General features: G+C 40.3%; 2 protein-coding genes across 6 annotated transcripts in view; one reads left to right on the top strand and one right to left on the bottom strand.

Moving 5' to 3' along the window:
- THAP5 (THAP domain containing 5) overlaps positions 1-9803 on the bottom strand; it is a 30623-nt gene extending 20820 nt beyond the window's left edge. Inside the window, exon 1 of one of the 3 annotated variants that reach the window (XM_033958575.1) lies at positions 9709-9803. Coding sequence is in view for 2 of the 3 variants with exons in the window: in XM_033958572.1 (XP_033814463.1) it covers positions 9485-9567 (83 nt within the window). In the remaining variant the exon portion in view is untranslated. Of the gene's footprint in view, positions 1-9484 lie in introns of all 3 variants that reach the window. The other 2 variants (XM_033958573.1, XM_033958572.1) reach the window with 2 other exon arrangements.
- A 26-nt stretch (positions 9804-9829) lies between these two features.
- Positions 9830-22279, top strand: DNAJB9 (DnaJ heat shock protein family (Hsp40) member B9). 3 transcript variants are annotated; one of them, XM_033958576.1, is made up of 3 exons: positions 9830-9986; positions 13891-14125; positions 17496-17950. In XM_033958576.1, exons 2-3 carry the CDS (start codon positions 13903-13905, stop codon positions 17948-17950), a joined length of 678 nt encoding a protein of 225 aa, XP_033814467.1. In that variant the 5' UTR covers positions 9830-9986; positions 13891-13902. The 3 variants fall into 3 exon arrangements, with proteins under 3 accessions (XP_033814467.1, XP_033814468.1, XP_033814469.1); XM_033958577.1 differs by lacking the exon at positions 9830-9986 and adding an exon at positions 10115-10262; XM_033958578.1 differs by lacking the exon at positions 9830-9986 and having other exon boundaries at positions 13903-14125; positions 17496-22279.
- Positions 22280-22706: the final 427 nt, after the last annotated feature.

Here is a 22706-nt window from a genome sequence, read left to right as displayed (position 1 = left end):
CTTTTGCCCATGAAGTCTTGCTGGTAAAAATGGTTTGGCAATCTCATGAGGTTGCTGTGGGTACTTGCAGCAGCCATCTTTACACCCCACTAGACAACAGAGTTTAAGGTATGCACAGGGAAGGTCTACACTGGTTCTGGGAGGTGAATGTGTGCAGTTTTTGCATAGCCACTGGGACAGGACCCAACACCTCACCTCGGAAGGGGGTGGGATCGCTCCTGTCCCAGCTCACCACTGGACCACCATGGCTTAAAATAGGTCTGGGGAGAGATCAATACTGGGTCCAGGATGTAGAGGGGGGGCGGGGGGAGGGGGGGAAAGAAGATGGTGCAAAGCAAGCCAGGACAGGACCCGACACCTCACTTTAGGGGAGGAATTACTCATCCCAGGTCACAACTGGACCACCAAGGCCTAAGGTAGACCTGGGAAAGGCCTATGGTGGGTCCAGGGGAGGGGGCGGATGGGTGTTGAGCCAGCCAATACTTGAATATAAACCCTAGGTTTATATTTGTGTTAACATTTTTCCCCTAAAATGGGGGAAACATTTTTATCTCGGTTTGTATTCAAATGGGTTTATATTAGAGTATATACAGTATCACTTTTACATTCTTTGAAGAATATTCACTATTTATATTTCTCTATTTTTGTAGATTTCAACTTCTTATCATAAAATGAAGAAAACATCTTATTTGAGGCTAGTCGGGAAGATCTGGTAGCTATATTTATCCTACAGAAAACTAGAATTTTTTGCAATTGTGATACCTTTAATTGGACTGACAAAAGAAAAATGTCTAACTTTTTTCTTACTGTTCCAAGAGAGATATCAAAATTTACAAATATTCTGATGATTTTGAAAGAAGATTTATAAAATAGCAAAATCTGCTGAGAACAACGTTATCATTTCCAACATTACGCCTCTTAAGCAAACTTAGGCCATATTTGTTGGACAGCACATTTAAGACTATTCTACATTCTGTGGTGCTATCATGTTTTGACTACTGCAATCTGATGCTTTTCCGTTTGCCTGCAACTATGTTAGGTGCTTTGCAGGTTGCACAAAATTCAATTGTCAGGAAGTTGTTTCGGTTGGGGAGGACTGAACATGTGACAGAATACTATGTGAAGTTAAATTGGTTGAAATTGGAAAATCGAATACATAAATTGCTTGTGATGGTCTATCTTTGTGTGCATGGATTGGCATCAAAAACGGATAGTATTCTGTCACATGATCCATTACCAAAATTGTGTTCTGTTCATCGTGCTGATTTGCATATTCTGCCTGTCAAGGGTCTGAGATTGAAGGTATCAAGAACAAGCATGTTTTTGTGCATAGGCCCGCAGGAATGGAATGAAGTACCTATATATATATGCCAGCAAGGAAACTTATGTACTTTTAAGCAATTATTGAAGAGACACTTGTTCTGTAAAATGAAATATGGGAACTAGGTCTATTACATGTGTATATATATGTTTTAAATATTGTGTATGTTCTCACTGTAAACTGCTTTGTATAAAGCAGGATATGTATGAATAAAAACTAAACAAACCAGCAGTCAAACTGTACTGCCATTCACTGCATTAGACCACATTGTAGAGTGAGAGAGACAGTTGGATTGGGATGAAGGCCTCAGCCAATATATAATTATTATTACATGCCTTTAACTGAAGTCATTGTATAAAACTGGAAATCTGACCCTTTTTTTTTTTGGGGGGGGGAGTAGATCATAGGAGCAATTATGTTGCTAGAAAGTAATTATCAAACTTGATGTTAAACATTAGAAACATTTAATTTGAAACCTAGTTATCACCTGATTAAAATTTCACCTTGTTCCTGACAATGCTATGTACATTGCAGCCAGATTTTTAAAACAACCGAAGGTGCAACATACAACACAAATGTTCTCTCCCAGAATGAAACAGTTTGCCCACTACTGAGGAAGTACTATATCCACAGGGGGGTGGGGCATCTATGACCATGTGACATGAGGTCTCCTTTCATTTTCATAGAAACATGATAATAATAATAATAACAGTTTATATACCGCAATACCGTGAAGTTCTATGCGGTTTACAAAAAATTAAAAAGGTACAGAATAGTTGGACTTAAGTGGGGAAAGAAGAAGTGAGTAAGAGGTCAGGAGGACCGTTATTGAGGAGAGAGAGAGGAAAGGGTCAGTTGTCTTGGTATTTCAGGAACATGTATGTTTTTAGGTGCTTCCTGAATTCCTTGTAAGTAGTAGGCGAAAGCAATTGGTCTAGGTCTTTACCCCATACGGCTGCTTGGTGTGAGAGAAGGTGTTCATGGTGTTTTTTCAGTTTGCAACCTCTAACTGGAGGGGAAACGAAGATTGAATGTGTGCTTCTCTTGTGTCTGTTAGTGGAAAAGGAGAAAAGGTCCGTTATGTATTTGGGGGCTAATCCATAAAGTACTTTGAAACAGATGCAAGCGAATTTAAACTTTACGCGTGCTTCCATCGGCAGCCAGTGCAGCTGCCGGTAATAAGGTGTCACGTGATCAAATTTTTTTTAGCCCGAAGATAAGTCTGACAGCTGCATTTTGCACAATTCGAAGACGTCGCATGTTCTTTTGGGAGATTGCTAAATAGGCGATGTTGCAATAGTCAAGTTGACTTAGTACGAGGGATTGTACTAGGATTCTGAATGCTGACGTATCGAAGTAGGATTTAACAGATCTAATTTTCCAGAGGGTGAAAAAACCCTTTCCGATTACGGAGTCCACCTGGTCTTTCATGGTTAGGCATTGATCCAGAGTTACACCCAATATAAAGGGCATATAAAGGCCAAATGGCCGATCCAGTCTGCTCATCTGCAGGAACCATTATTGCTTCCTCTCTCTAAGATACAGGTGTCAAACTCAAGGTCTGCGGGGTGAATCCGGCCAGCCTGGTTGTTTTATGCAGCCCACAGTCCAATGCCCCCAGTGTTATCTTGTGGCTGGCTCCTTCCTCCTCACAGCCACAGTATGCATGGAAGCCATGTGCAGCCTCCCGCGCCTCATCCAGAAGCATTCCCTCTAATGTTGCGATGTCAGAGAGAAGGATATTGGTTCAGGCACAGGACACATGAGGAGCCGCTGAATGCGGCTTCATGCACACTGTGGCTATAAGGAGGAGGAAGCCAGCCACAAGATAACACCGGGGACATTGGACCCGATAACAAAGGTAGGAGGAATGATTTTATTTTCAATTTAATGTTTGAATTGTGTCAATTTTGAGAATTTTAATCTGCTATATTTTGCACTGCTCAGGAAGAAATGCATTTGTTTCTTTTTCTCTGGGGGTTTTACTGCATGCAGAGTCTTGAACCTTAGGGTTTCTTTTTTATATATTAGTACTTTTAGTTTTGGTCCCGTATTTGCATAAGGGTTATCTGTGTTCTGGTAGGAATGAATGTTGAGAAGCATACAGTGTACTTTGTGTAGTTTAATTTTATGGTTAATCATTATGTGTTAATAAGATTATATTGTGTATCGATATATGAAAAATGAATGGAAAAAGTGTTTTGTACAATTAGTACTATTATGGGGGCGGGGTCTGGCCCGTGACTTAGCCTGTGTTTTGGATTTCGGCCCCTTAATGTGATTGAGTTTGACACTCTTGCTCTAAGACAGGGGTAGGCAATTCCGGTCCTCGAGAGCCGGAGCCAGGTCAGGTTTTCAGGATCTCCACCATGAATATGTATGAGATGGATTTGCTTGCACTGCCTCCTTGAGATGCAAATCTATCTCATGCATATCCTGAAAACCTGACCTGGCTCTGGCTCTCGAGGACTGGAATTGCCTACCCCTGCTCTACGAGATCACCATGTGCCTAGCCCACACTTTTTTAAATTCAGATAGTCTTTGTCTCTACCACCTATTCTGGAAGACAGATGCCACCCTTTCTGTAAAAAAGTATTTCCTTAGATTACTCCTAAGCCTATAACCTATTAACTTCATCCTATGCCCTCTCATTTCAGAGCTTCCTTTCAAATGAAAGACTTGACTCATGTGCATTTACACCATGTAGGTATTTAAACGTCTCTATCATATATCCCCTCTCCTGCCTTTCCTCCAAAGTATACATATTGAGATCTTTAAGTCGGTCCCCATATGCCACACACCATTTTAATAGACTTCCTCTGGACCGACTCCATCCTTTTTAGATCTTTTTCCTAGATGAGGTTTCACCAGAGTGTTATACAGGGGCATCAATACCTCCTTTTTCTTACTGACCATACTTCCTCCCTATGGATCCTAGCATCCTTCTAGCTTTTGCCATCACCTTTTCAATCTGTTTGGCCACCTTAAAATCATCACATACAGTCGCACCCAAGTCCCGCTCTTCTATTATGCACATAAGTTCTTCACCCCCTAAACTGTACTGTTCTCTCGGGTATTTGCAGACCAAATGCATGGCCTTGCATTTCTTAGCATTAAATTTTAGCTGCCAGATTTCACACCATTCTTCAAGCTGCAATAGGTCTTTCTTCATGTTATTCACACTATCCGGTACGTGTACTCTATTGCAGATAATGGTATCATCTGTAAAGAGGCAAATCTTACCCGACAGCCCGTCAGCAATATCACTTATAAAAATGTAAAAAGAATAAAACCTTGAGGCACACCACTGGTAGCATCCCTTTCCTCAGAGCAGTCGCCATTGACCGTTACCCTCTATCAAAGGCTTTGCTAAAATCTAAATACATCACATTTAGTGCACTCCTTCTATCCATTCTCTGGTCACCCAGTCAAAGAAACTGATCAGATTTGTTTGACAAGACCTATCTCTAGTGAATCCATGTTGCCTCTGGTCCTATAATCCACCAGATTCCAGAAACTTCACCATTCTCCATTTTAAAAGTGTTTCCATTAATTTGCTTACCACAGAAGTCAGACATACCAGCCTGTAATTCCCTACTTCTTCCTTGCTTCCACTTTTGTGGAGAGGGACCACATCTATCCCTTTTCTATTCCTCCGGTATCACTCCCGAATCTAGAAAAGCACTGAAAAGGCCAGTCAGCGGAGCCATCAGAACTTCAGCACCCTCGGATATACGCCCTCTGGCCCCATCACTTTGTCTACCTTTAATTTAGATTGATTTTCAGAGAGTTGTGTTCGTGAGAAGCTATCAGGGTACCTACCACTCTCCCATCCCTATTTGTGTTTGTCTTCTGATGTCCTGATCCCGGTGCTTAACATAGAAACATAGAAATAGACGGCAGATAAGGGCCACGGCCCATCTAGTCTGCCCACCCTAATGACCCTCCCCTACCTTTCTCTGTGAATAGATCCCACGTGTCTATCCCATTTGGCCTTAAAATCAGGCACGCTGCTGGCCTCAATCACCTGTAGTGGAAGACTGTTCCAGCGATCAACCACTCTTTCAGTGAAAAAGAATTTCCTGGTGTCACCTCGCAGTTTCCCGCCCCTGATTTTCCATGGATGCCCTCTTGTTGTCGTGGGACCCTTGAAAAAGAAGATATCTTCCTCCGCCTCGATGCGGCCCGTAAGATACTTGAACGTCTCGATCATGTCTCCCCTCTCTCTGCGCTCCTCGAGCGAGTATAGCTGTAATTTGTCAAGCCGTTCTTCATATGGAAGATCCTTGAGTCCCAAGACCATCCGGGTGGCCATTCTCTGCACCGACTCCAGTCTCAGCACATCCTTGCGATAATGTGGCCTCCAAAATTGCACACAGTATTCCAGGTGGGGCCTCACCATGGATCTATACAATGGCATAATGACTTCCTCCTTACGGCTGACGAAACCCCTTCGTATGCAACCCATTATTTGTCTTGCCTTGGATGAAGCCTGCTCCACTTGATTGGCAGACTTCATGTCCTCACTGACGATTACCCCCAAGTCTCATTCTGCTACCGTTTTTGCTAGGATCTCGCCATTAAGGGTATAAGACTTGCATGGATTTTGGCTGCCCAGGTGCATAATTTTGCATTTTTTGGCATTGAAGTTGAGTTGCCATGTCCTAGACCAGCGCTCCAGCAGGAGTAGGTCGTGCATCATGTTGTCGGGCATTGAATCTTCGTCTATTGTGCATTTGCCCACTACATTACTTAGTTTGGCGTCATCGGCAAATAATGTTATTTTACCTCGAAGCCCTTCTGCCAAGTCTCTTATAAAGATGTTGAATAGGATTGGGCCCAAGACTGAGCCCTGTGGCACTCCACTGATCACCTCCGTCATTTCGGAGGGGGTGCCGTTCACCACCACCCTTTGAAGCCTACCTCCAAGCCAGTTCCCAACCCATTGCGTCAATGTGTCACCTAATCCTATAGAACTTATCTTGCCCAGCAACCTGCGGTGTGGTACGCTATCGAATGCTTTGCTAAAGTCCAGGTACACGATGTCTAGGGACTCTCCAATATCCAGCTTCTCCGTCACCCAATCAAAGAAGCTGATCAGGTTGGATTGGCATGATCTCCCCTTAGTAAATCCATGTTGTCGGGGATCCCGTAGATTCTTTTCATCCAGGATTTTATCCAATTGGTGTTTGATTAGAGTTTCCATTAGTTTGCTCACTATCGATGTTAGACTCACCGGTCTGTAGTTTGCTGTCTCCATCTTTGAGCCTTTCTTGTGGAGTGGAATGACGTTAGCCGTCCTCCAGTCCAACGGGACGCTGCCTGTACTAAGGGAGAGGTTGAAGAGCGCGGACAGTGGCTCCGCCAAGACATCACTCAGCTCCCTAAGCACCCTGGGGTGCAGGTTGTCCGGCCCCATTGCTTTGTTAACCTTGAGCTTTGACAGCTCACCGTAGACACTGCTGGGCGTAAACTCAAAGTTACTAAAAGGGTCAACTGAGCCAACCCTTGTCTGTAGCTGAAGGCCAAACCCCAGCGCTTCTCGGGTGAAGACTGAGCAGAAGTATTCATTTAATAGTTGGGCTTTTTCCGAATCCTTATCCACATAGTCTCCGTCTGGATTCCTAAGACTTACAATCCCGCCTGAGTTTTTTCTTCTGTCACTGATATAGCTGAAGAAGGATTTATCTCCCTTCTGGATGTTCTTTGCCAGAGACTCTTCCATGTGGAATTTAGCCTCTCTGACTGCTGTTTTGACAGCTTTTGATTTGGTCAGGTAGTCTGCTCTAGAGTCCTGCTTCCCTGTTTTTTTGTAAGAGATGAATGCTTTTTTCTTCTCCTTGATGAGGTCTGAGATCTCCGCAGTAAACCACTGTGGCTTATTGTTCCTTCGCCGTTTACTTACTGATTTAACATAGCGGTTTGTTGCTTCTTGTATGGTGGCTTTCAAAGTCGACCACATTTCTTCCACATTATCAGTTTCTGCTTGGCTTTGTAGCGCCTGGTGAACGAAGTCTCCCATTTCTTTGAAATTTGTGTCCTTGAATTTGAGGACCTTGGTCAGTGTGGTAGATTTAGTGAAACCTTTCCTGAGATTGAACCATACCATGTTGTGGTCACTGGAGGCCAATGTGTCGCCCAAAGAGACCTCTGTGACACTTTCTCCATTGGTAAGTATCAGGTCCAGTATTGCCTGATCCCTTGTTGGTTCCAACACCAGTTGCCCGAGTCTTGCTCCCTTCATAGTGTTTAATAGCCTCCTGCTGCTGCCGGAAGCAGAGGTAAGTGTAACCCAATCCACATCAGGCATGTTGAAGTCACCTAGCAATACTGTGTCCCCACGCAAGGTGATATTTTCTATATCTCCGATTACTTCCATATCCAGGTCATCCTGTTGTCTTGGGGGTCTGTAAATTATGCCAAGATACAAGCATTTGTCTTTCCCTCTGGCCAAATTAACCCAAAGGGATTCCCCAGTATACTGGACATCTGTGATTCTCGTGACCTTAATGTCATCTTTAGTATATAATGCTACACCTCCTCCCATTCTGCCCTCCCTGTCCCGGCGAAGCAAGTTGTAACCCGGTATGACCATATCCCACCTGTGGGAGTCTGTGAGCCAGGTCTCGGATATCGCCACCACATCCAGGTCGGCATTCCTTATTTCTGTTTCCAATTCCAGGATCTTGTTTCCTAAACTGTGTGCGTTGACGTACATAGCCCTCCATGTTGTATTTTTGTTACGTCTCAATGAGGATATTTCTGCTTGAGCTATTTGAACACCTTTAGCATTGTTTGCGTTATTTGTGCTTTCCTTAGGCCCAGAACTACAATGTGTATTCCCCATATACCCAGAACTACAGTGTGTACTCCCCTTAGACCCAGAATTACAATGTGACCCATAAATATGATGTGACCCTACTCCCGACTTGAAAGTGTGTGCACTCACCCCCGACCCAGAATTTTGGTGACTACTTACCTCAGCCTCAAAAAAGTATTGGCAGTTTAGTTCGCCAGGTATGTTGTTTATGCCTGTACCCTCCCCCGACTTACCTAGTTCAACCGTAAAAACAGAACAAAAATATCTGTTAAGCAATTCAGCCTTTTCTTTATCAACTTCTACATATTTCCCCCTTTCACCTTCGGGACTCACAATGCCACTTTTGCAATTCTTCCTATCACTGATATAGCTAAAAAATGTCTTGTCTCCTCGTTGTACCGTGTCAATTATTTTTTCTTCCATTTGCATCTTTGCTTTCCTGACTACTCGACCAGCCTCTCTTAACTTTTCCAGATATTTTTGTCTGTCTTCCTCTTTCTGCAATCTTCTGTAGTTTATGAAAGCTAATCTCTTATTCCTTACCTTCTCAGCTACTACTTTTGAGAACCAAAGCAGCTTTCTTTTCCTCTTAACTTTTACTTATTTGCCCCACAAAATGTGTCGCCCTTATAATAACTTATTTCAGTTTTGCCCACTGTATTTCTACTCCTTCCAGACATTCCCATCCAGGCAGTTCCTTGATGCAATCCCCCATCCAAACAAAGTTGTTTTTTTTTTAAAGTCTAGAACCTTTACTTTTGAATGTCAGCAGGATAACTAATGGACAGATAGTTCAGGGCCCAGAAAGGACATTGTCTCAGTGGAGTGTCCATACACAAACTTTGCCTTGCACCCAAAGATTCAAGGCCTTAAGTACATAGATGAAACAAAAATTTCCTTGCAAAAGATAGGATAGCATTTTTAACTTTACACTGAATGATTTTAACTAGTTCAAATGTATATCCCAATAGGCTTATTGCAAACAAACCATAACTTCCAAGTATGCAGAAGATGATATATACAGTAGCTTAGATAGCCATACAACTTCAGAAATACCAAGTTAACCAGTTCTAAGCTGGAGACTCTGGAACAGTCCTGGATTTCTTGCCACCCCAGCACAATCAAGCACTACAAACCTCAGATTGCTTTGGGATGTTAAGTTCAAATTCAGTACTGGCCAAAAAAATCTCCATCCTCTAAGTGGAGAAACTGGCATCTCTGCATCTTTATGTTGTGAGTGAGTGTGTGTCACAAACGGATGCCCAGGAATGACGCAACTCCCAGCAATAATATTTTAATTTAAAAAAGCCGGAACTGCCGTATGCATAGAAAAAAAAACTTACGGGTAAAAACTCGGCTTTCGCTCTTCCCTGGCAGCACCGGTATCTCGGTTCTTACAAGAAAAAGCGGCACAATAACGAGTCATATTTTGACTAAAGGCAGTCAAACCAACTTAAGACAGCCGAGGTCGCTTCCCAAGCAACGAGACAATTTCTGCGTCACAGGCGACCCCCTAGCTCACCCACTTCCGTGTACGTCATGGCGCATCACATGATAGGGGACGTACCCATTCTTCCTATAGCCCGTCAACTTTCCCCTGCTACTGTACTTTGTTTCCGGGAATGACGTTGAGGAAGCCGAGTCATAACAGCGTTCCACGTGCTCCAACCCGTTAGGATCACGTGAGCAGAGGGAGCCAGTAAGGCAGTGATTCGTGGAGATCAGAGCGGGGTGTAGCTGAGCTGGCGGGTGGAGACTGGCGCGTACAGAGCAGGATAACGGGTACGCTTCAGCGGTTGGGCTTTCTGGAGTTCCGAAGTGGCGTGCGGGCTAACAGCCGTTCAGGTAACGATAATAATTCTCTAGTTGTTTTTTCTCTGTTGGTAGAATGAGGCGGGGTTTTCACGCAGCGCTGCTGGGAAAAGAAATGGTTGGCGGCAATGTGTGGTATTCGAAGCGCCCGGCTCACGAGGGAAGGGGGGGCCCTGATGGTGCCTTGTTCCGATAGCTATTTTTGGGATTTCGGAATGTATCAAAGCTGGAGGACGCTGAGTAGGAATGGAGGTTTAGGATTAGAGCTAAGCATTCGGTTGCTCCTTCTCTTCTTTTGAGTATTATTAGGTACGAATTATTTTGCGTTTAGTGTATGGAAATGTATTTTAATATGTACGCCTTAGGGGGGGGAGAGGGCTGGGACTGGTGCTTGGTTTAATTTAGGATGTGAGGCTTCCAAATTGTGTTGGTGAAAAGTCAGCCTCTTGTTTGGAGCTTTAGACATGTTCTAGTTTCGGTTTTGTTTTTTTACGGTCTCTGCTTTTCAGATACGTTTTTCCATAGGAGGTATACGGTATTTACTTTTTGTGGTTAATTGACTGTCTTGGATTCGAACTTCCAAGTGTTTCACGCGGGCGAGTTACACAATTTGCATTCACGAGTCCTCTTGGTTTTTTTTACAATAGCTCCTGTTGACTTTGTATGCTTCATTTCAACGTGGGACCTTATCTGAGTTTCAGTAAAAACACGTAGAGCATAATCGAAGAACTGAAAAATAACATTAAGGATTCCTTGTTATGAAAGAAGAATGAATATGTGATTTGAAACACTTTAGAATGCAGGAAAGCGATAGAACCGTTTGGAAGAGAAAACTCATCTAGATTTGGAGTATAGTAATGGTAGTAAAGTTAGCTTTGCATTTATAAGTTAAGATGCTTTTTTTGGTGGGGAGGTACATGAATTTTAAACCCGTAAGTAAAGCTCCTTAATCTCACTTAATTGAAAGAATGTAAAGCAGCAAATACAAGAATGTATGGAATGTAATCACAGAATTACATTGTCTTTAATAAAGACCTAAATACTATGCATCTGTATTTAATAATATTTACTTTTTAGCTTTATAGGTAATTCTGTATCCAAACTTAAACAGAGAAAATGATAATGATCTCTATCCATCTGCCCATTCATTACCAATGGAAGCAATTTTAAAAAATAAAATTGTGGAACACTTAGACAAACATGATTTAATGTAATAGTCAGCTTGAGTTCAGCCAAGGGAGGTGTTGCCTCGCAAATTTGCTTAACTACTTTGAAGGTGTAGATAAAGGTGTACCGGTTGATGTAGTGTACCTAGATTTTCAGAAAGCTTTTGACAGAGTTCCTCATGAGAGGCTCCTGAGAAAATTAAAGAGTTATGGGATAGGTGGCAAAGTTCAGTTGTGGAGTTGGAATTGGTTATTGGATAGAAAACAGGGTAGGGTTAAACAGTGGAGTACTGTAGAGATCTGTACTGGGACCGGTGCTATTTAACTTATTTATAAATGATCTGGAAATTGGAACTACGAGTGAGGTGATTAAATTTGCAGATGACACTAAACTGTTCAAAGTTGTTAAAATGCAAGCAGGTTGTGAAAAATTACAGGCAGATCTTAGGAAATTAGAAGAAGGGGCGTCCAAGTGGCAGATGAAATTTAATGTTGCCAAATACATAATGATGCTCATTGGGAAGAATAACCCAAATCACAGTTACCAGATGCTAAGGGTCCACCATGGGGGGGGGGGGTTAGCACCCAAGAAAAGAATCTGGGTGTCATTGTAGACAATACGATAAAACCTTCTGCCCTATGTGTGGTAGTGGCCAAAAAAAGTAAACAAGATGCTAGGAATTATTTTAAAAAGGATGGTTAACAAGACTAAGAATTTTATAATGCCTCTGTATTGCTCCATGGTGCGGCCTCACTTGGAGTATTGCATTCAGTTCTGGTCTCCTTATTTCAAGAAAGATATATATAGCGGCACTAGAAAAGGTTCAAAGAAGAGTGACCAAGATGCTAAAAGCAAATGGAACTCCTCTCGTATGAGGAAAGACTAAAAAGGTTAGAACTCTTCAGCTTGGAAAAGAGACAGCTCAGGAGAGATAGGATTGAAGTCTACAAAATCCTGAGTGGAGTAGAATGGGTTCAAGTGGATCGATTTTTTACTCTGTTAAAAATTACAAAGACTAGGGGAGACTCGAAGATACAGGGAAATACTTTTACAACCAACAGGAAGAAATCTAGTTAAGTTCTTGAACACATTGCCAGAGGTTGTGGTATAAGCAGATAGCTGGTTTTAAGAAAAGTTTGGACAATTTCCTTGAGGAAAAGTCCATAGTCTGTTGTTGAGGAAAAACATGGGGGGAAGCCACTGCTTGCCCTGGATCGGTAGCATGGAATGTTGCTACTTTGAGTTTTTGCCAGGTACTAGTGGCCTGGATTGGCCATCGTGAGAATGGGCTACTTGGCTTGATGGACCATTGGTCTGACCCAATAAGGCTATTCTTATGTTCTTTTGTAAATCTGTTTCTCTCCATTAGAGATTTCTGGTGCAGTCTTTTCTACCTCCACCAAGAGGCTGTTCACACCAACCAGCTTGTCCGTTAGTATTTCCTTAGATTACCTTTGAATCTGTCTCTTTCACCGTCATCACTTGTCCTTTTCTTTCCGAGCTTCCCTGCACTTGTCACTGCATGTACATTTATGCTAAATAAGTATTTAAATGTGTGCCATCTCTCCCTTTCTTTCAAAGTAAACATATTGAGATCTTTAAATCTGTCCCTTTGTGTTTTATGATGAGCACTGACCATTTTAGTAGCTACCTTCTGGACCAACTCCATCCTGTTTATCTCCTTTTGAAGATGCTGTCTCTGGAGCTGTACTCTAAATGGGGTCTCACTAGAAACTTATACATACGCATATCTCATCTTTTTCTTGCTGGCCATTCTCTTGCTCCCAAGCATACTTCTGGCTTTCACAGATCAATTTTCTACTTGTCTGGCCATCTTAAGATTTTATAATTGCACCAAAGTCGAGCTCTTCTTTCTACTACAGATGTCCTTTCCAGTGGTCGGCCGCTTTTTTTTTTTTTCCCTCACAAGCTGAGAGTGTGTTAATTCAAGGTTTTGTTTTCTATAGTAGCTAATCTATTTCTTATGTTTTATAAAAATGTAGTTCCATTACAAGGTTGCAGTTCTTTAAGCTGTGCTTATTAGGGTGTCTCCAATAGTTTTTTTTAATAAGTGGGTTTTGTTACCTTGTTCACCAAGTGTAGACAGTAAAAGACTTTTTAAAAATAGATTTATAGTTATATGGTCAGAGTAGATTAAGAAGTTGGATACCAGGCATATCAAACTAATTAAGGAAACGAGGATGATGGCTCATGGAAGAATGATCCTGACCTTTATGTTCCACATAGTTACTACTTAACTCATGCTATCGCTTATTTTTTGATCTAATGTTTTCCTCCCATTTTTTTGTGTTTCCAATTCAGAAAAAAGTTCATAGTGCCAGGATCTCAACTACCCAGGGATGTTTCCCAGTTGATATATATAAAATCCCCCCCCCCCCCCTCATCTTTATGATAATCTCTGGAGGAAAGGCAAGTTACTAGAAACAAAAAATTAAATGTTCTGTTGTGGACAACTTGTTTGCTCTATTTTTTTTTTTTTTTGTGGGGGGATTATACCCCCAAATTTCCTCTTGAACTTTTTTTTTACTCAGTCTTTCTGCTTTAAATATTAAGCACTCATGTTAAAAAAGAAAATAACTGTTAACACCTTTGGGTATTCCTTAGTGCCTATGTAGTATACAGGACTAGTAATGTAATGTTAGCATTGCTTATCAAATATGCATCCAAGAGTTTATACATTTTACTTTCAAGCTTATAACTTTTTTTGTAGTGATCAACTGTTGATACATGTGCTTTTTTTCCCCCTCAGGAATAGTTTACAATGGCAACTGCACATATGCAATCTGTCTTCACATTTGCAATTTGCATTTTAATGATATCGGAATTGATTTTGGCTAAAAAGAGTTACTATGATGTTTTGGGAATTCCAAAAAATGCCTCTGAGCGACAGATCAAAAAAGCTTTTCACAAGCTAGCCATGAAGTATCACCCAGACAAAAACAAGAGTCCTGATGCAGAAGCAAAATTCCAAGAAATCGCAGAAGGTAAGGTTTTGTTATTTGCTATATACATAATAAAACTGCTGTGTGTTTGGTTTTTTTTGTTTGTTTTTCTATTCTGAACATACTATGAGGCCCTCCAGTGCATAAACTTGCCTGTGGTAACTATAGTATGTTTGTGCACATTTTCCAACCCATAATAAGGTATGCAATTAGTACTGTCAAAGGAGTAGTAATGTGTGGATTAACATGTGGTGACTGCTTAGCACATGAGCTCCGGTATGTCAAGGATGAGTTGTGGTCATTCTGTAAGCAGATTTATGGGTATAACAAATTAGTGCCGTGCACATCTCGTTTCTAGGACAACCCATAATTACTATCACGGATTCGGAATTTATGCCTGCTTATACGAATACAGAGGCCAGAGCTATATGAAAGATTTTTATTATAGATATAAAAATATAATTCACAAGCCAGCAGTAAATAACTAATTATTGTTCACAATATATCTGAATATGTATATCTCAGCACATAATTATCACACAATACTCACTGAGTAATTAGTAAATATGACTAATTCTTACACACTAGGTATAATTCCTTATAGAAATAAATCCTGATAATAGCAGCAGTCTAATAAAGCTTATCACCAAAGTAGCTTAACATTCCTTATCCATAACCAATATTCTTCTATCTAGCCCAGCTGATAAAATAGATAATCCCTTTTCTCACCCTTTAGATTAGGCCTCAGTAGACCAGGGAGATAGAATCTGTTCGTTTTCCTCAGCGCAGCAGATGATAAAATTTTTTCTAATTAGGAACAGTCCTTTAGTCACTGGAAAAGCTGTAGTGTCTGTCTGCCAAAGTTTCTTATGCGATAGAAACCAGATCTGTATAAAAAGCAGTTCTGTGTTTTTACTCTCAGCCGAGAGCCGGTCACAAGAGGTAACTTATCAGTTCTTATTAATAAAGTGTTTGTAGAGAAACCTACGCTTGGATCCAAGCTTCCTTACATCCCAGCATAGACTAATCATTATTAGACACCTTTCTCTTTAGTTTTTGTCAGATGACCCCTCTAGGACCAATTGAAAAATAGAACCTGAATCAATAGCCTTTCTGTGTATATTTTTGTACAGGCCTTGAAAGGTGCCTTCCAAAGATAAGAAAAGACACACACATCATAGCAGCTCATACCTCCTCCAGATTCACACTGGCAGCAGACAGCAAAGATGAATTCTTTTCTTGCAAAAGATGGTTCAGGCTTCTTGACATCAGAGAGGCCTAACCTTAAGTGTGAGGAAGAATTCACCCCTACAATTCTTTTAATGTTCATAATAACTGAACACAATTTTTGAGGCACACCCCATGTAAGATTATGTATTATGATGATAAATAGTTAGCATCTTGAGATTTGTTTTGAATATTTTGTAAGTAGGACTTCTTTTTTAAGCATTCCCATATATTTCTCTGCCTTTCATTTTCAAACAAAAAATTTTGTATAAATTCATGAATATCTTTTCAGTATGTTTTGTTTGTGACTAGCAAAAAACGGCTTCTGAACTGGTTATAAGAGGTTGAATCCTCACCTGAGCTTATCCTGCTAAGATAAAATTAAAGAATTGGTGAAATGTTGAATTTACTCATGCTTCTGGCTGGAATGGCTCCACCTTTGGTTGTGTGCATAAAGCCTTTCAGAGCAGAGGTGGAAAGTCACTGGTTTGAACTGTGCAGGCGCACGTTAAACTCTTTGCCAGTCTTTTCCTCATTATCTCTGTATTTTTGTAATACACTTACATTTTATTTTTTATGTGGTTGGCAGTTTAAATTGAACAGTTGAACCTTGTCTGGAAAGTCTGTTGTTGAAACTCTGAAGCTTGCTCTTTATGTGCATACAGCAATATGGCAAGCCTCCTGCCACATGGACAATTGGTTGTCATCTCTTAGGGCAGGGGTAGGCAATTCCGGTCCTCGAGAGCTGGAGCCAGATCAGGTTTTCAGGATATCCACAAGGAGGCAGTGCATGCAAATCAATTTCCTATACAGTATATTTATTGTGGATATCCTGAAAACCTGACCTGACTCGAGAACCGGAATTGCCTACCCCTGATGTAGATGAAGGGTAAGGCCTAGGCTGCACATAATATAGTGATATACCTCCCAGTTCTCAAGAGCTGCAATTTTAACAACCTCAAAATACTTCAGTCAACAATGAAAGTAAATATTAAATATATATGCATCTCATCACTGATAATATTCATAAAACAATTTTTTCTCAATGATTCCTTCCCTAGGGAGAATAATTACTACTACAAATCATTTCTATAGCGCTACCAGGCAGTCTTGGACAAAAGTTCCAGTCATCGCTATAAACGCACACATCTTAGACACCCTTAAAAAAATAAGGTCTTTAACATTTTCTGAAAGAAATTACTTTTTTTTTTCTTCTTCTTTCTTCAGCCTGCATTTCCAATGACAGCTGATTTCACTGTTATGCTTTATCCAAGGATAGTACCTGAGCTCCATTTACCTTATTCCATTACCCTACCCCCCCCCTTCTACAAAACTATTCTAGTGGTTTTTAGAGCAGAGAGGAGCCACGCTGAATGGCCCGCGCTGCTCCTGACACTCATTGAGTTCCTATGAGCTTCGGGAGCAGCGTGGGCCATTCAGCATGATCCCCGGGCTAGAAACCGCTAGCGCGGTTTTGTAGAAGAGGAGGTAAGTATTCTCAGATGGAAAAAAGATAGGTGTGAAAAACATATTCTGATAATAAGCAAGAAGAGCTATTATTGGGGCAGTCCAACTACTGGCTAGTAAACAGAAGAGGCTGAAGAAAAGTTACTTTTCTTTTAGAAATGGTTAAAGATCTAATTTTTCCAAAGGTATCTGAGAAATCTGTTGTTAGTTCTATATAATAACCAACAACACACAGGGAAAAGCACATGCATGCAGATATGGAAGGGTTATGAGTATTGCCATAGTGATGAGATGCATACAAGTTTTGTTCTATGTACTTTTTATTAACATTCTCAAATGACTTATGTCAGACAATTGATAGCTTAGAAACTTGTATAAATAAAATAATAGCTTCTCTGACTGGGATCCAACTCCTCTCCTCTCCTTTTTGTCCACTGGTGGAAAGTTCTTGCTTAAGTGCAGGTAGCTCATTTTAGGTGGCTTGGTATCCAAGATTTTTCCAGCTCTGCTTACAAGTGCATACATACCTGATGTATTACAAATGTTTAAAAGACATTGGAAGAAAGTCTGTTTCTTGATGTGTGAGTACCATGAGACATTTTTTATTCCAGACGTTAGAATAACATAGTGTGTTTTTAAAAGGAAAATCAGTTTAAGATAAAATTGGTACAGGTTTCTTAACAGTTTAAACTAATATCTGGTTGTTGTGATTCTACAGCTTATGAAATCCTGTCGGATGAGACTAAGAGAAGAGAATATGACCAGTTAGGTCATGAAGCTTTTACAAATGTAGGTGGCAGAAGAAGTAGCTCCGGAAACCCATTTCATCACTCCTTTAACTTCAATTTTGATGATTTATTTAAAGACTTTGACTTTTTTGGTGAAAACCACAATGCTCATTCTGGGAAGCATTTTGAAAATCATTTCCGTAGTCACCAGGAGGCTCATAACCGGCAAAGGCGTCACTTCCAGGAATTTTCTTTTGGTGGTGGACTATTTGATGATATGTTTGAAGACATGGAGAAAATGTTTTCATTTAGCGGCTTTGACAACAGCCACAGGCACACTGTGCGAACTGAAAGTGGATTTCATGGGTCTAGCAAGCATTGTAGGACTGTTACTCAACGTAGAGGAAACATGGTCACTACATACACAGACTGCTCAGGACAGTAAACTGTTTTGCTCTCTGGGTTTCCTTTGTGTGCAGATGTAAACAGATGAAATTGTTAGTCACTCGAGACATGATAAACTTGTTATTTAAAAGTGTGTTGTGTTCTAGAACTAATTTCTCTTAATGCAAGAAGATACAGCAGTAACAAATGACTTAGAAGATAGTTAATATGTCCTCTGGACTAGAAAATGTTGGTTATCTGAAAACATACCGCTGAATCTTTTTTGGAAATTTTCTTTTAGAAAGATGGATGCTATTTATGAGACTTTAGAGTAATTTAATTCTGGTTACCTTTTTTTTTTTTGGAGACTGGCAAAAAAAGAGTAGAGTTGCAAACTAGTAATGTTTGAGACATATCTTGCCAAATATCCCTGAGGCACCTACAGTTTGCCTATCTAATATAAGCCCTTTGTGGAAGAAAAATGCTTAAGACATCCTTTTTTTCATAAAAGGTGCAATCTCTGTAACTGATTAAACATTTTGTTTAATAACAAATATATAATACAGTGCTTCCCAAACTCTAACAGTATTGATTTAACTATTATTACTTGGGGTCATACAAAACTCTTGTGTATCTTCTGTCCAATTTTTCCAAAGCATGAAAGCAGTAGTACGGTAATATGCAAAGGGTCTTGTATTTCAGTGAGCACTGTGTTTCTTATCTAACAGGAGGAGGGGGTAAGATCTGTGAACATTCACTGACTTAACAGGCCTCGTACTGATTTTCCCCACTAGGGGTAGAGTTTCAGTTATTTAGTTAAAGTATATGTATTTGTTGTTAAGCCAAAGGGGGAAAAATCCTTAGCTCATTTGGCCTTGCATATTAGCTTTTTATTTTAACTGAACTGTTTCTTCTGCCCAGTTTTTTAAAAACTGGAATCAAATTCTCTAAAATCTGAATGCATAAGAAAAGTTACTTTCCAAAATGTTTATAGAAATCTTATGGACCTTATAAATGCTATCTAGTTCTAACATGTGTATGACTCTCTACAGTGATAAGAGAATTTATATAATCAGCCTGGCTAAAATAGCATAGGTTCCCCTCCTAGCTCAGCTCTAGTGGAGCTGCTCTTTTTAATCTGCTCCTAGTCCCTCACTATGAGCCAGAGTTACAGGTTCAAATCCAGAGAATCTCTAATTTTGAAAATAGGATTAAAGAATTTGGTACTAAACCTTTCAGTTTTGCTTCTTGGCTGGCCAATGCTCAGAACCTAACGTGCTAGGCTGTACACATGTTCAGAGGGCATCAGCGCAGGGAACAGCATAGGTGCTAAAGATCAGTGCAAATTGTATGTAGATTTAGTCAAACGAGGTGTTTAGCTATTCCTTCCCAATGCTTAGAAACAGTGCACAAATTCTGCCATTACCTCTCAGATCTGATGTTAAGGATAGGATTGGAATGATTGTAAGATGAGCTGGGACATTGCCAGGCAGCATCCCCCTGCTCTTTGATGCGGGAAGGAGTTGAGTAGAGGTCTGTGTGTGACGGAGCTAGCCATGCACTTTGGAGTGGGCTTTCTCAACATGGAGGCAGGCTCTACTCTGTTCAATTTCAAATCTGGCCACTGCTTGAGTCATGAAAAGGGCCAGCAGAGCTTTCCCAAACTTTTGTTTTCTCCTCCAAACAAGACACTGCAAACTTTGCTGTCTGTTTTTAGTCAAACAGGCAATCTGTGTGGGAATGGAGCGTGGATATTGGAGTTCTTGACTGGTCATATGCACAAGATCTTTGCTTACAGTGCAGCTCTTGTGCCAGTCATGTTCCATGTTCCTCTTCCTTACCAAAAAAATAACTTCCCAGTGCTCATCACTACTAGCATGCATACAATTTGCATGCTATTAGTGTTGAACATTTTTAAAGTTGTTTACCATGGTGAACAGTGCTGAATTTCTCCCAAGCATTGGCCTGTAAGTGCTGTGAAGGTAAAACAGATGCTCACATTTTCTAATACTTTTATGCTTATCGCCCAGAATATTGTCTGAGGGGTCTGTTTGCTAAACACTTTCTCCCATTTTTGTGTCTGGGAGTAAAATGCTTATTAAAAAGGGCCCTCCAGTATTTTGTTTGCTTTCCTTTACAGAGCTTTTTTGCAGAAAGGATTTGCGGTGTCTGATTTTCTTTTGGAAAAATTAAGATGGAACACCCGAGACAAATTACTGCCTAGCAGATCTACAGAATACTTCATATAAGCCTTTTGAAAAGAATATGGATTAAACACATCCGTTTTTACAAAGCCGCAGTAAAGGTTTTTACTGTGGACCAATGAGGTAAATGCTCCAACACTTGTAGAATTTCTATGAGTATCGGAGCAATTACCTTGCTGGCCTGTGCTAAAAACCTCTATCATGACTTTGTAAAAGAAACCCATAGTGAACAAAATATGGAATTTGAAGCATTGGCTTCTGAACATAAATTCTACAAGGGTTCAGAATCCTCTTTAAAAAGCAATATGCTATTGGTATGTTTGGCCAAGCATTCTTTTTTAATATTTTCTTTGTTTTATATATATCTAATATAATAAAAAGCTAAGCGCGCATGCGCACTCTTATCGCGTGTTCCCTGATCTGTATGTCCGTGGCTGGCAAGAGTGCGTATGCGTGCTTAAAACAACCCCACGCTCGCAGCAGCAGAACCCAAAGTGAATCGTGGATCCAAACAGCCCTGGCAGCTGAACTAAATAGCGGCCCGGGAAGAGAAGCGCTGACAAAAAAGACTCCTGACGCTTGGCCGGCTCCCCACTCACTCATCAAGTAAGTTCTTCACACTCTGACCCTCCCATCCCTTCCCGATGTCTGACCGGCTTACGTAGTCCCTTATCGCCCCCCCCCTTCCCTTCCCGCGGTCCCGACTCCAAACCTGCCAACTCCAGCAGTGTCTGCAGCGCTACACACATACTGCTTCGGGGCCTTCTACTGCCCTGATTTGCTCTGCCCCGTCTCTGATGATGTGTGTGTGTGTGTATACAACCCAATCAGTGAATTCTAAAATCAATTTTGAAATTGCATTTAGCTTTTAGAAATTTTGAAAAATGCTGTCAGGTAGGAACATGTTTCACTTTGTGGTTTTTTTCCAAGAAGTCCCCCCAATTTGCATTAGAGTGAATTGGGATGGCAATGTAAAACAAGTTGGGGGGAGGACTTCCTTGAAAAAGCCGCGAGGTGAAACATGTTGGAGCAATATGTCCCTACCTAATAGCATTTTTTCAAGACTTGTAAAAGCTAAGTGCGATTTTAGAATATTAAAGCTTGATCCAATGAAGATTGCAGTGCAAAAAATTCTATATTGCATGCATTGTTGCTCATGGAAGCACATCTAAAAGATCTTATGAGTACTACATTGAATATCTATTTAAATAGATATGATAATACTACAATCTATCACTCAAAAATGCAATATCATTAAAGAGTGTTAGGTGATATAATTGGTATATTTGGAGCTTCAAGAAATCTAAGGCAAATTTTTTTGATCAATTCTTTTAATTATGACATTTACTATATATTTGAATTCAGTATTTTTTTTTTTTTAAATGTTTAACAATAACCCTTGGGGAATTCATCACCTAGGTGCCTTCTACTAAAGCATGTGCTAAGTGCTGTACATCCTATTTTGTAATTATAACCCATGTGACACTTAGCACATGCTAAGCTTTAGTAAAAGGACCCCTTAACTGTGCTAATTGCAAACATGCAGTCCTGTCAAGTTCTTCCCCTTAGCATGCCAAGGTGGTAGACTACCATGCTAATAGTGTGCTTATTTGTATATTAGCTGCTTATTGTACTTTAGTAAGAAGCTCCAAAGTTTATTAAAATAATTTTTAAGGCAACAAAGAGAAGATTGCTATATATTTCTGCCCCCCCCCCCCCCCGCTTCTTTTTTGGGTGTCAAAAGCAAAGCAATCTGTCAGCAGAGGAGCTGGGTGTAGGATTTCGTTATTTCAAATCCATACTGAGGAGCTGAGAATTTCCCCGGAGAATCAATGACCAGCTTGGGTTACTGAACTGAAGAAAATCAAGCGGAAGTGTTTTGAGCAGGCACCAAAGCTATTTTATTTTTTATTTGTATCCGAGTTCTGCTACATTTGGAAAATTCTGACTTAATCCCCACCTTATGATTGTGTGCAATATATATTTTTTAGAACATCAAAACATTTGATGTACTTTTGTTTTGATTTGTGTTAATACTTTTACATTGTAATATTTTTGTGTTTGAAGTTCTTCTATTCTGCATATTTCCACAGCATACTCTGTTAATAATAATCCTCTGGATAACTATAACGAGGGTAGCACATACAAAAAGAATGCATGAGCTGAATAAAATACTTACGATTTTGTTTTGTTTGTAATTTTTCTTAATTACTTTTGGTTGGGTATGGATTATGTTAGGATACTAAAACTCAATTTAGTCTTCAGTATTGCTTCTGAAAATGTGGTCCTTTTCCTGGCTAGAGCAGCAGCAGTAGTTCAGTTTTATTTAGAGCACTGGTCTCAAACTCGCAGCCCACCAGATACTATTTTGAGGCCCTCGGTATGTTTATCATAATCAGAAAAGTAAAATAAAACAGTTTCTTGATCATATGTTTCTCTAGCTATAAATTACAAAATTATTATTAAGACTTAGCCAAAAAGAAAGATTTATAAACTATAAAGAGTTTTACCTCATGCAAGATTGTCAAGTCTTTAATAAGACATTAGCTATTTTTTATGAGGCCCTCCATCTACCTACAAATCCAAACTGTGGCCCTGCAAAGGGTTTGAAGT

The sequence above is a fragment of the Geotrypetes seraphini genome, chromosome 9 (assembly GCF_902459505.1).
Source record: "Geotrypetes seraphini chromosome 9, aGeoSer1.1, whole genome shotgun sequence".
Lineage (NCBI taxonomy): Eukaryota > Metazoa > Chordata > Amphibia > Gymnophiona > Dermophiidae > Geotrypetes > Geotrypetes seraphini.
The sequence above is the reverse complement of the archived record's forward strand: the minus strand, read 5'-3'. Positions and strand labels throughout refer to the sequence as shown.

Coding starts and splice junctions, on each gene's coding strand:
- DNAJB9 (XM_033958578.1), top strand. CDS start 13,903: ATGGCAACTGCACATATGCAATCTGTCTTCACATTTGCAATTTGCATT. Junction 14,126..17,495: donor ATTCCAAGAAATCGCAGAAG/GTAAGGTTTTGT, acceptor GTGATTCTACAG/CTTATGAAATCCTGTCGGAT.